The 14149-nt window shown below is 31.3% G+C and overlaps 2 protein-coding genes across 4 annotated transcripts; one reads left to right on the forward strand and one right to left on the reverse strand.

Annotated features, from left to right (window-relative positions):
• The first annotated feature begins 250 nt into the window (after positions 1 to 250).
• LOC123263649 (periodic tryptophan protein 2 homolog) lies at positions 251 to 7112 on the forward strand. Of its 2 annotated transcripts, XM_044726549.1 has the most exons (9): positions 251 to 392; positions 1433 to 1545; positions 1715 to 1809; positions 1939 to 2067; positions 2920 to 3400; positions 3446 to 4027; positions 4971 to 5989; positions 6052 to 6268; positions 6911 to 7112. In XM_044726549.1, the coding sequence occupies exons 1-9, from the start codon at positions 375 to 377 to the stop codon at positions 7035 to 7037; spliced, it is 2781 nt and encodes a 926-aa protein (XP_044582484.1). In that variant the 5' UTR covers positions 251 to 374; the 3' UTR covers positions 7038 to 7112. The 2 variants fall into 2 exon arrangements, with proteins under 2 accessions (XP_044582484.1, XP_044582483.1); XM_044726548.1 differs by having other exon boundaries at positions 2920 to 4027.
• Positions 7049 to 12294, reverse strand: LOC123263658 (glycine receptor subunit alphaZ1). 2 transcript variants are annotated; one of them, XM_044726572.1, is made up of 7 exons: positions 12058 to 12294; positions 9876 to 9940; positions 9409 to 9819; positions 9196 to 9336; positions 7648 to 7877; positions 7461 to 7589; positions 7049 to 7397 (listed from the first exon to the last, which is right to left on the reverse strand). In XM_044726572.1, exons 3-7 carry the CDS (start codon positions 9728 to 9730, stop codon positions 7155 to 7157), a joined length of 1065 nt encoding a protein of 354 aa, XP_044582507.1. In that variant the 5' UTR covers positions 9731 to 9819; positions 9876 to 9940; positions 12058 to 12294; the 3' UTR covers positions 7049 to 7154. The 2 variants fall into 2 exon arrangements, with proteins under 2 accessions (XP_044582507.1, XP_044582506.1); XM_044726571.1 differs by lacking the exon at positions 12058 to 12294 and adding an exon at positions 11785 to 11868.
• Positions 12295 to 14149: the final 1855 nt, after the last annotated feature.

A 14149-nucleotide genomic window follows, 5' to 3' on the forward strand; every position in this document is an offset into this window, starting at 1 on the left:
AAGAAAGAGCCAATCAGACCGAGAACGAGGCAGCTGACGTCGATTACCAGGCCAAGGCACTGATTTTTGCGACATCTGGTGGGAAAAAGCCTCTGCGCATGCGCGGGGGTTCTGCGCAGGCGCAGAACCTCCGCGCATGCGCGGTAGAATTAGGGCGAGTTCAGAACCGCGTGACTTGTTGATGACATTAATTTTAATATTATTTTGTAATTTTTGAGTTTTTATTATTAATTGAAATATTTTTGGAGTGAATTTAAGAGAAAATATTTTATTAAATTTTTTTTTTTTGAGAGAGATACTGAGGAGAAATTTATAAAAGAGATTTAAGTTTTATGGAGAGCACGTGGTAATTTAGTGGTTATTTTTGTGTAATCATGAAGTTTGCATATAAGGTGAGATTTTTATTTTTTTTATTTACCAAAGGTTTATTTATTTTTTTAAAGTTTATTTAGGGTGATAAGAAGTTTTTTTTCTTTGATTAATTTTTTTTTGTTACAATTATTTTGATAACTTTTTTGATAAAATTTTATTTCAATTTTTTAATGTTTAAATTTTATAACTAAATTTTTTTTAATTAAAAATAAATATATTGTTTTCTAAACTAATTTTTTTTTTTATAATTTTGATTTTTTTTTCAATTTTTAAGAAATTTTTTTTTTTACTCAAAAGTATTTTTTTTTTGTTAATAATTTTGATATTTTTTTCCTTCAATTTTTAAGTTAAAAATTATATTTTTGAATTTTTCTTTAATTTTTCAATGCATAAATTTTTTTTTAACTAAAAATAAATATATTTTTTTTTTCAATTTTTATTTTAAAAATTTTTTTTTGACTTAAAAATAATTTTTTTTTCAAAAGTAGTTCTTTTTTTTCATTAACATTTTAAATATTTTTTTTTCTTCAATTTTTGAGTTAAAAATTTTCAAAATTATTCTTGATATTTTAAATGCATATATTTTATAATTAAATTTTTTTTAATTAAAAAGAATATTTTGTTTTTAAAACTACTTTTTTAATTTTTATTTTTAAAATTTTTTTAAATTTTATCTTTAAATTTAAAAAAAAATTTTTAAATGTTTAAATTTAATAATTAAATTATTATTTATTTAAAAATAAACATATTTTTTTCAAAACTACTTTTTTTTTAATTTTGATATTTTTTTTTCTTTAATTTTTGTTATAAAAATTTTTCTTGAATTTTTAAATGCATAAATTTTATAATTACATTTATTCTAATTAAAAAAAATATTTTTTTTAAAACTACTTTTTTGTTTTTTAATAACTTTTGTTTTAAAAATTTTTAGATTAATTTTTTTTTAATTATTGTTTTAATTTTATTTTTAATAATTTATTTAATAAAAAAAATTCTTTAAATTTTATTATTGTATTTTAATTATTATTTTTATTTATTCAAATTAAATTATTATTTTTAGTTTGGAAATTTGCTGAGCACAGTTTACCGCAAAGGTAATTTATTATTCGCTAATGATGGATCATCTTTAATAAGCCCCGTAGGAAATCGAATCAGTGTTTATGATTTAAAAAAGTAAGTTTTTATTTTATAAATAAATAAAATTTATTTTAAATAAATTTATTACCAAAAAAAAAAATAATTTTATTAAATTAAATTTAATTTTCAACATTTTATTTGAATCTTAATAAATATGTAATAAAGAATTATGATAATTATTAATTTATGTTTTTTCTAATTACAGTCACAAGTCATCGACATTGCCAGTAGAGAGCCGATATAATTACACGGCAATTGATTTATCACCAAATGGATATATTTTGGTGGCTGTTAATGAAGGTAAAAATATTTTATTGATTTTAAATTATTTTATTAAAAATAATTGTAATTTTTTACTGGAAAAAATTTTAAGAAATTTTTTAAATATTTTTTTTTTAAATAAAAATACTAAATTATATTTTTTTGCAGAGGGTGAGGCGCATGTTATCAGTATGATCAGTAAGATGATAATTCACAAGTACCGATTTAAAAAACCAGTCAGCTGTATTAAATTTTCACCGGATGGAAAGTATCTTGCTGTTTGCAAGCAAAATAATGGTAAGAAAAAATTCAATTTTTTATTGTAAAATATAAAATATTGATTTTAGAAAAAATTAATAAGAAACTAAAATTATTGCTCTAGATACACAATTAAGAAATTACCTTTTATCTTGTGAACTATTGACATTTTTAAGGATATAAGCTCATCCTGATGTTACACTCATCAAGACCTTTCATTTGAATACCTACATCAATTTTTCATATATTTCATATATTTATATGTATCATATATATGTATATATGAAAAATATATTAAAAATGCATGTGGGTACTCAAATGAAAGGTCTCGATGAGTGTAATGTCGGGATGAGCTTACATTTTTAAAAATGTCAATAATTAAGAAATGACCTTGTATTTTATAAACTATTGACATTTTTAAAGATATAAGCTCATCCTGATTTTACACTCATCAAGACCTTTCATTTGAATACCCACATCAATTTTTCATATATTTCATATATTTATATATATCATATATATGTATATATGGAAAATATATCAAAAATGCATGTGGGTACTCAAATGAAAGGTCTCGACGAGTGTAACATCAGGATGAGTTTATATCTTTAAAAATATCATTATTTGACAAAATACACTATAATTTCTTAATTATTTACATTTTTAAAGATATAAGCTCACCCTGACATTACACTCATCAAGACTTTTCATTTGAGTACCCACATCAATTTTTCATATATTTTATATATTTATATCTATATGTATATATGAAAAATATATCAAAAATGCATGTGGGTACTCAAATGAAAGCTCTCAATGAGTGTAACATCAGGATGAGCTTATATCTTAAAAAACAATTCAATTTTAATAATTAAAATTAAAAATTTCCAGTGTTCATCTTTAGTGCGCCTGGCCTTCAAACAGATTCCTACAATCCGTTTGAAATGAAGCGAGTTTTCCACAGCGCAGTGGACGAGACCACGACCCTAAGCTGGTCTTGGGACTCTCGGTTCCTATTAGTAGGTTCCAAGGACACTTTTACAAAACTCTACTCTCTGGAAAAGTTCGCTAACTTCCGGTACTGCAACATCGGCGGTCACAGCGACGAGATCATTTATGTAAGCTTCGACGCTTCTGGGAGTTACGATTTATTCACTCTGGCAAAAAACGGGCACTTGTGTCTCTGGGAAGCTTCATTGGATCCGCAGGATCTTAAGCCTTTTGTTCCTAAGAAGGTCAAGAGGGAAGACAGCGAGTCTGAGGACGACATCGACCTTGAGAATGCGATCGAGCATACTAAAGCTTCGAAAAAATTTGCAAAAAATTCTAAAATTTGTGCGGAAGATCCGCAGGATCCGCACAATCCGCAGGCCCTGGAAGATCCACATGTCCTAAAAAATCAACAGGTTACACCTGATCCGCAGAAGCCACACGATCCGCAGGAACCTCTAAAATTCTTCTTTAAATTAACTTCCAGACACTACCTTGCGGACGAAGCTAAAGCACAGAAAAAAGACAATTCCGCAGTAGCCGCATCAACGGCTTCCTACCATGCCGCCTCAAAAATCCTCGTCGTAGGCTTTAGCACCGGGTCTTTCTTCCTCTACGAAATGCCAGAGGTTAATTTAATCCACTCGCTGTCCGTCTCGAACAATTCTTTGTCCACTGTCACCTTCAACCCCTCTGGGGACTGGATCGCCCTTGGCTCCAGCCTCCTGGGGCAACTCCTCGTCTGGGAGTGGCAAAGTGAGACTTATGTTCTTAAACAACAAGGACACGCTCATGATATGACTTGTCTGGCTTACAGTGGAGATGGATTGTGGATTGTTACTGGAGGGGATGATGGAAAGGTCAAGCTTTGGAACACCACCACTGGATTTTGTGTCGCTACTTTCTCGGAACACTGTTCCAGGGTCACGGAGGTCATTTTTAGCAATGATAGGAAGTTTGTCGCTTCTGCTTCGTTGGATGGAACTGTCAGGGCGCATGATCTTACAAGGTAATTATGATAACTCCTAAAATATTTACTTAAAGAAAACTCCTAAAATATTCACTTTATGATAACTCCTAAAATATTCACTTTAGGAAAAATTTATTAGAGGAAAATTGTAGCTTAGGAAATTTTCTATGAATAATGTTTTTATATCAGGGGTCTATTTTTAATATTTTAGGAGATATAGGAACTTTAATAGGAATTAATTTATGGAAAAGGAATAATTATTATCTAGTTACTTTTAATTGGTGATAACTCCTAAGATATTGGAATTAGGAGAAAATTTTAGGAGACTAAAATTGTAGCTTAGGAAATTTCCTATGAAAAACTTTTTTATACTATAGGGCTATCTTCAATATTTTAGGAGATATAGCCATTTAAGTTGTAAATATAACGAAATAATAGGAAATTGAAAATTTTAGGATAGGCACTATAAAAATGGTGATAACTCCTAAAATATTGATTTTAGGAAAAATTTATAGGAGATTAAAATTGTAGCTTAGGAAATTTTATATAAATAATGCTTGTGTTATAGGGGCCTATTTTCAATATTTTAGCAGATATAGGAACTTATATAGGAATTAGATAATTAAAAATTATAAGGCATGGTTTAGGCACTATAAAAATGGCCATAACTCCTAAAATATTGATTTTAGGAGAAAATTTTCCAAACAAAAATTGTAGCTTACAAAATTTCCTATTAAAATTGTTTTTGTATCAGTGGTCTATTTTCAATATTTTAGGAGATATAGGAACTTATATAGGAATTAGAAAATTAAAAATTATAAATCATGGTTTAGGCACTATAAAAATGTCTATAACTCCTAAAATATTGAGTTTAGGAAAAAATTATCTAAACAAAAATTGTAGCTTACAAAATTTTCTACAAAAAACATTTGTATACCCCAGCGCTAACTCCAATATTTAACAAGCTATGCCTATTCTCCAGATACCGTAACTTCAAGACCTTAACATCCCCCCGCCCAGTCCAGTTCTCCTGCTTAGCTCTGGACTCTTCGAACGAGTTCATCGCCGCAGGAGGCCAGGACTACTTCGACATCTACCTGTGGAGCATGAAACTCGGCACCTTACTCGAGGTTCTCTCCGGACACACTGGACCAGTGTCCAGCTTAGCATTCACCAGCAGCCCGGGGAGCAGCAGCATGGCGTCAGTATCCTGGGATAAAACTCTAAAACTCTGGAACGCAATTGAGAACAATTCCGAGCACGAGACGATAAACTTAACCTCCGACGGTCTGGCAGTGATCTACAAGCCCGACGGTAAAGAAGTCGCAGTGTCTACGCTAGATGGCGCAATAAGTTTCTTCGACGTCAAGACTTCGTTGCAAACGGGCTCGATAGAGGGCAGGAATGATTTAGGCGCTGGAAGATCAGAGACTGATTTAATAACAGCTAAAAAAAACCTCGCGGGAAAAGCTTTTACTTCTTTGTGCTACTCTGCGGATGGTCAGTGCATCCTGGCAGGTGGCGCTAGTAAGAACGTCTGCATTTACGACGTAAGGGAACAAGTTTTGGTTAAGAAGTTCGAAATTACGCAAAATAGGTCCCTAGACGCGGTGGACGATTTTATAAACCGGAGGAAGATCACCGAGTTTGGAAACCTCGCGTTAGTTGATGAACGACAAGATGGCGTCAATATCAAGCTCCCGGGAGTCAAGAGTGGGGATATGGCTAGCAGAGCAACCAAACCTGAGGTTAGAGTCTTCCAGCTTCAGTTCTCACCCACCGGGCTAGCTTGGGCCGCTGCGACGACAGAGGGCCTTCTGATCTTCAAAGTCGACTCCGGGGACATGTTCGATCCCTTTATGTTGGAGATCAACATCACTCCCGAGGCAGTCAGGGAAAAGGTTGAGGATCAAGAATTTTCCCAAGCGCTCATGATGGCTCTTAGGTTGAATGAGAAGGACATCATTCGGTTTGTTGTAGAAGCTGTGCCTGTTGATGATGGTGAGTTGAAAAAAAAAAAAAAAAAAAAAAATCGTGGATGCTTATAAACATTGTTGTTATAGTGGAACTGACTGTTACGTCACTACCGGAAGTCTACATCGACCGGTTATTGAAATTCGTTGGTGTTGAATTGGAGAGGACGAGGCATATTCATTTTTATTTGATATTCGCGGAAATTATTCTGGGTAAATGTAGACATAAATTGTCACCGTTACAACTCACGTCATTGTTGACTCTTCAGAAAAATATGCAGCAGAAGTATGACGATCTCAGTAAAATGTAAGTTTTTTTTGTGGCATTAGTAGTTTTAAGTAATATTTATTTAGATATAATTTAGTGGGTAAAAATTAATAAAATAAAGGATTTTATTCCCTTAATTTAGCTACGCTTCTAAGTAGTAATAAGAAACGCCCCTAGCAAATTTAAAACGACCCTTAGAAACCTATAAACACGCCCTTAATAACAACTATAGCAACAGTTGCTTAGCAACCTTAAAAACGCCCCCTAACAACTCTAGTAAAGCCCCCTTAGTAACTGTAACTTAGTAACATTATCCACGTCCTTAGAAACTATAGAAACGCCCCTTAGCAACGCTGTTATCAACCTTTGCTTAGAAATATTATCCACGCCTTCAGTAACTTCAGAAACGCCCCCTAGGTACACATAAACACGCCCCGAGCAACAATTTTAGCAACCTTAGAAACGTCTCTTAACTACTTTAGTAACATCTCCTTAGTAATTGTAACTTAGTAACATCATCCACGCCCTTAGAAACTATAAAAACGCCCCTTAGAAACCTTAGACACGCCCTTAGTAACTCTAGCCACGCCTCCTTATCAAAAAATTTTGAAATTTCCCTTCTTAACTTTTTTATTTTATTTATAAATAATTTACTAATAAATTTTCCTAATTTTTTTTTAGATGTGACTTCAATAAATATACAACCGACTATATAATAAGAACAGCGAAGCTTAAATCGAAGCCTACAGATGATTCCGACAATGAGTCCGATAGTTCAATGACTCTCATGAAAATGGATGAAGATTAAGATTAAACCCATTATTATAATTAAATTAATTATTTCTTGTAAATATACTTTATCAATACAAAATCTTTTTTTAAATCTAAGTATTATTACTAAATTCTGGGCCCATAACCTGTTAGACTAATTACGTTTTTTGAAGATAACTATGGGCCAGTATAGAACTGTAAAGAGTAAAAACAAAGAGGGAAAAATAACCCGACTGTAGTAGTCGATTTTTTTAGACAGAGTGCGCTGGGGCCGCAGCAACTTCAGGTCCAGCCATGTTGGCTGCAAAAGATCCGCGCTACCGCGCTTGCGCTTTGGCTCGAGGTCCAGTGACGCTTCGTAGTCCCAGATGGAGACACTGCGCTCTACTGACGCCCTCTAGAAGAAATTTTAGGAAGTTAAATCTTAAAAAAAAAATTTTTTTTAAATAATTATAATTACATAAGCTCGTAAGTTGTTTAATTGCAACTCTAATTGCTTCTGCCGAGCGTCGATGACTTTCACGACGACAAATTCACTTAGAGAAGCGAAGACGAAGACCATGCAACCTGCCATCCACAAATCTAGAGCCTAAAATTTATTAGTAAGGTTAGAAATTTTTTTCCATACCGGTAGAGCAATTTTCTACCTTAACATAGGCGACAGGTGGAATGTCGGTCTTTAAACCGGTGAACATCGTCACTAGTGTCAACATACTGGTGACCAATAAGGTAACGCGCCCTGGAATGGCGTCTAAACCCAACCAGAAGCTGAACCATGACAACATTACCACCAGAGTAGATGGCGCAAATGTTTGGATCAAGTGATGCCCGATTTGACGCTCGAATCGGAAGAAGACTATAAGTCTTGAATAATTTCCTAAAAATGATAATAATTTTCTTCTCTTCAGATTTGGATTCAGTGCATCAAAATACATAAAAAACATAATTAATTTAGTCCAAGAAAATTTTTTTAGCTTGCAAACGTTGCTTAGTAACATTAGCCACGCCTCTAGACACCTTAACAATGCCCCTTAGCAACGGTTGCTTAGCAACTTAAGAAACGCCCCCGTACAACTGTGGCAACGCCCCTAGATTAAAAAAACACCCCTAGTTGTTTAGAAAAATTAGCCACACTTTTAGTAACTTTAGAAACGCCCATTGCAATTCTAGCCACGCCTCTTTGACAAAGATAATTTAGCAATTAAATCGGAAGCAACTAATTTGTAATTTAGCAACTTAGCAACGTCAGCTACGCCTTTAGAAACTATGAAACGCCCTTAGTACACTTAGTAACTATGGGGACGCCCCTTAGTGACGTTGTTAGCAACGTCAAAACTTCCATGAGCAATCTTAGAAACGCCCCCTAGTAACCGTTGCTTAAAAATATCAGCCACGCCTTTAGTAACGCCCCCTAGCAAAATCTTTAGAAACTATTGCCTAGCAACCTTAGCCCCGCCCAGTAATTTTAACCACGCCTCTTTCACATAGCTTATTTAGCTATTGTAACGTTAGCCACTAAACGTTAGTAACTTAGCAACGTTAGCTACACCCTTCAAAATTATAAAACGCCCCTTAGTTACTTTAGGAACGCCCCTCAGCAACACTCCTAACAACCGTTGCTTAGCAACTTCAGAAACTTCCTCGGTAACTTTGGAAACGCCCCTAGTAACCGTTTCTAAGCTATATTAGCCCCGCCTCTAAACATATTTCTAATCATGCCTCCTTAACAGAGCTTATTTAGCAATTGTGACTTAGCAACGTTAGCCACGCTATTAGAAACTATAAAAACGCCCTTTGAATTCTAATTAACGCCCCTTAGTTACTTTAGGAACGCCCCCTAGTAACCGTTTCTAAGCAATGTTAACCACGCCTCTATATATGAAAAACGCCCCTTAGTATAATTAGCCACGCCCTTATCAACTGTTGACTAGCAACCTTAACCACACCCTTTTTTCGCTTGCATAATTAAAACCATTGCTTAAAAATTAACCACGCCTTTAAACATCATAGCAACGCCCCTTAGAATCATTAGTCACGCCCTTAGCAACTATTCCATAGCAACTTTAGCCCCGCCCACTGTAATTCTAATCTTTTCTGCATTTTTTGCAATTTACTAAAAATTTTGATAAAGTTTGCATTAAAATTGATTAATAATTTTCTTTTTAATTAAAAAAAAAATAATTATTCATACTTACCTAATTTTTCAGTGACGTAACTATGAATCTCTTGCAATAATTGAGGCTCTCCAAAATTATACTGTAATAACTTCAATTCAGGGTTAACAGTCACGCCAGTTGACGCCCATTTTAATTGCAATTTTTGACTGTTGTATGAAACTAACAAAATATTACCTTAAGAAATATTTTGGAATGTTAATTAAAAGTTAATTAAATAAAAAAAGTACTTACAACTTTCGATGTAAATAGGGCAGATTTGTATGTCCATCGGATACAATTGGAACTCCATCTGGCAGGCAACAATTGCGTGCATTCGCGCTGAATATGTCACTGTCTTGTTACGGTACAAAGTTACCGAGGAGAATTTGTGAGTTAGCGTCGCTATTTCTGCGATTTTAGAATTGAGAAAATACGGATCAGGCTGCCAAAGTTTGTCGAAGAATTCCGGAGGCAAGGTCACATAGTCATCGCCAATCTCAAAAATCTCTTCGGACATTCGCAGCCTTGTTTCCGTCCAGCTTAGTCTGATGAACATGTCCACTCGGAAGTCCATGTCCTCGACGTTGATCGAGTTTATATCAACCACAAAAATCTTGAAGTCTACTTCCACTGGCTTGCCTTCTTCTAAAGACGGTCGGATCTCTGAAAAAAGAATAATTACTAAATAGATTTATTAATCAGGGTGGGGGTAAACTTACCTTTTATATAAGTGGGGGGGAGAACCACTTCTGGGCCCACGGTTTTGTTTTTTGGTTTGTATAATCTAATAAATAAAATTTAGATACATAATTAAGAAATGGCCTTGTATCTTGTGAACTATTGACATTTTTAAAGATATAATCAACGGTGTGGCTTAATGTATATAGAATAAGTGAAAGGAAATTTAGTATAGACCGGATAGCTCAAATGGTAGAGTAGCCGATATGTCTTCGGAAGGTTCTGGGTTCAAATCCCAGTCCGAGCTATCTAATAATTTTTTCTCGCATATTCTATAAACTCACATTAAGATGATCCTCTCCACAATTGCTTTACAAATATAAATAATGCTGTGAAGCGGGAAAGAATAGGAGTTACGGTAATTATTACGTGAAGCGTTCCACATTCACGTAACGGGATATCGGTAGGAAAGGATTGAGAAAGGAATGTGGAGAGGATTATCTTAATGTGAGTTTATAAAATATGCGAGAAAAAAATTATTAGATAGCTCGGACTGGATTTAACATAAGCTCATCCCGACATTATACTCATTGAGACCTTTCATTCGAGTACCCACATCAATTTGTCATATATTTCATATATTTATATATATTATGTATATGTATATATCAGAAATATATCAAAAATGCATGTGGGTACTCAAATGAAAGCTCTTGATGAGTGTAACATCGGGATGAGCTTATATTTTAAAAATTGTCAATGATTGACCTTGTATCTCGAGAAATATTGACATTTTTAAAGATATAAGCTCATCCCGACATTATACTCATCGAGAGCTTTCATTTGAGTACCCACATCAATTTTTCATATATTTCATATATTTATATATATTATGTATATGTATATATCAAAAATATATCAAAAATTCATGTGGGTACTCAAATGAAAGCTCTTGATGAGTGTAACATCGGGATGAGCTTATATTTTAAAAATTGTCAATGATTGACCTTGTATCTCGAGAAATATTGACATTTTTAAAGATATAAGCTCATCCCGACATTATACTCATCGAGAGCTTTCATTTGAATACCCACATTAATTTTTCATATATTTTATATATTTATATATATTATGTATATGTATATATGAAAAATATATAAAAAATACATGTGGCTACTCAAATGAAAGCTCTTGATGAGTGTAACATCAAGTTGAGCTTATATCTTTAAAATATATGTTATATATGTATATATGAAAAATATATCAAAATTTGATATGTTATTAAATTAAAAAAAAAAAAATTATTTCTAGCAAATTGCGTTTTTTCATTTTTAAAAATTTTTTTTGCCATCATTTATTTGTTATAAATTTTTTAAAATTAATTAGATGCTTAATAAATTTTCATTAATTAAGAAATGAACTTGTATCTTGTGAGCTATTGACATTTTTAAAGATATAAGCTCATCCTGATGTTACTATCATCAAGACCTTTTATTTGAGTATCCACATCAATTTTTCATATATTTATATATTTATATATATTCATATATTTATATATATTATATATATGTATATATGAAAAATATATCAAAAATGCATGTGGGTACTCAAATGAAAGCTTTTGATGAGTATAACATCAGGATGAGCTTATATTTTTGATATATATATATATATTATATATATGTATATATGAAAAATTGATGTGGGTACTCAAATGAAAGGTCTTGATGAGTATAACATCAGGATGAGCTTATATCTTTAAAAATATCAATAGTTAAGCAAGTAGAGTACAATTTAATAAAACAAGTAAATAAATAAATTTTTCTATTAAAAAAAATTGTATAGAATTTTATGAAAACCATACAATTATCTTTCATAAAAAAAATTATACTATACAAACTATCATATAATTATATAGTTTAAAAAAAAACTCCTCTAGAAAAACTTTACCCATAAACAAATCCAATAGGGAGGAGCAAAAAAATAATCGTAAACCTCATTTCTTCTTAAGAATCTAACTGCGACTGACTAAAATTTAAAAACAAAAGCTATTAATCAATTTTGTCATATTAAGCTTCAATTAAAGTGTCTTAGGTGAATTGTTCTGCGGAAGCTCAAGCCAATTTACCCATCAACAACACAACAATCGATTGCAGCCTCAACAACACAACAATTATTCGTGATGACGATTATTTCTACCGAGTCTCGTGAGAAGAGGATTACCTTCACGGGAGATCAATCATCTCGAAGAAAGTTCCTAGCGGTAATCAATGACGGTTGGAACTCTCGACCTTGATCGGCTTCGGCTGGAAAGGAAGAGTAGAAATTTACCTCCGTCTTTGTTATATTCAAATCTTACAAACTCTCCCCTCTCTTTCTGTCGAGATACGCTGACACTCTTGCGAAGAAACGGTACCAGCTTTTAAATCTTCTCCTTCTTACCGTGGCCTCAATTTACGTTTTTTCTTTCAGGTCCACGTGTTTTTTTTTTTTGTAATACATACAGCTAATATTTGTTCGGCAATAAGCTGAATTAAAATCTAAGAAAAAAAAAATTAAACTGACTCAAAAAATTATTTGACCCGGCCGGGATTTGAACCCTGACTTGTCTGGTACTAATAGTTCCCTATTAAACGAGAAATATTAAAGATTGGAGTCTAAATATTGACACTAAACTATTTTTAAATATATTTATCTGTAATAAGAATAACTATATAAATTTTTATTAAATTCTAATTAATTAAAAAATTGAAAAAAATTACTGTCCAATATTAAATATTAATTATTTAAAAATAAAGTTAGCACCATCAAACCTTCGAGCGTCTTTCTTAACAACTTTCGTTAAAAAAGCTATTTTTTTAAATGCTGTTTAAATTAATTTCTTCGTCTAATTATACGATTTTTTTTTTTTTTTTTAATTAACAATATATGAAAAATTTATAAAATTGAATAATCGAAATTATTAAAAATTATTAATACTGCGACCTAGATCTTTAAATCCTGATTAAAATGAGTACTTACAACCCTTATTGATTAATATTTGTTCCTACCAAAAATCGCATTACTAATTTACCAAATGATCTATAGATCATTAATCAAAATTGACCTGCGACCAAATGAGTCGTAAGACGGCTCATTTTACTCGGAAGTTATCGAAGATTAATAATTTTAAATTAGTTTATTTCAAAAAAATTTCCTAGACTTATTAATCGGCTCATTAATCATTAATGAAAAAAAAGTTTAGTATTTTTTAAAATTATTAATACTGCGACCTAGATTTTTAAATCCTGATTAAAATGAGTACCTACATCCCTTACTAATTAATATTTGTTCCTACCAAAAATCGCATTAATAATTTATCAAATGATCTATAGATCATTAATAAAAATCGACCTGCGACCAAATGAGTCGTGAAACGGCTCATTTTACTCGGGAGTTATCGAAGATTAATAATTTTTAATTAGTTTATTTTTTAAAAATTTCCTAGACCCATTAACCGCCTCATTAATCATTAATGAAAAAAAAAGTTTTGTATTTTTTAAAATTATTAATACTGCGACCTAGATTTTTAAATCCTAATTAAAATCGCAATTTTTTTAAATGTTGTTTAAATTAATTTCTTCATCTAATTATAGATTTTTTTTTTTAATTCCCTGATTAAAAAAAAGTATTGAGACAAAGAGAAAAGTATTGAAAAGTATTGATTTTCTCGTCAATCCAATACTTTTCTCTTTGTCTTAATATTTTTTTTTATTCAGGGTTAACAATATATGAAAAATTAATAAAATTGAATAATCGAAATTAATTGTTTCCTTTATAATATTTAAATAACGGGTGTCAATAACTATTTGATAATTTTTAAGTTGAATCTCATATTGACAGCCAGTCAACAGCGCCTTTTTTTTACTTTAACCTAAAAAATTAACTGTAAGAGTTTGAACTCTTGATTCAATAAATTATTTTTAAAATAATTTTTATATTTTTAATAGTAATTAATCATTTATGGAAATTATTATTAATAAACTTTAATAATATTGATTACTTAATTAGTTTCGATAAATAAGAATAAGCAGACAATTCTAGGCATTAGTATAGGTGTCAATAATTGGGGCTCAGGTATGTCAATAATTAGATCAATCAGTTTTTTAACCTGCCAATAATTGGTGTAAGAATACTCTATTTAATTATTTAAAATTAATTAGTAAATATCACTATCATTTTAAAAAAAGAAATTGATTAGTTAAAACATTACTTGAGCTACAAACAAAATTCAACGATATTGATATTTGATCAAAAAAAAAATCAAATCATAACT

This window comes from Cotesia glomerata, linkage group LG4, assembly GCF_020080835.1.
Source record: "Cotesia glomerata isolate CgM1 linkage group LG4, MPM_Cglom_v2.3, whole genome shotgun sequence".
In the NCBI taxonomy this organism is placed as follows: Eukaryota; Metazoa; Arthropoda; class Insecta; order Hymenoptera; family Braconidae; genus Cotesia; species Cotesia glomerata.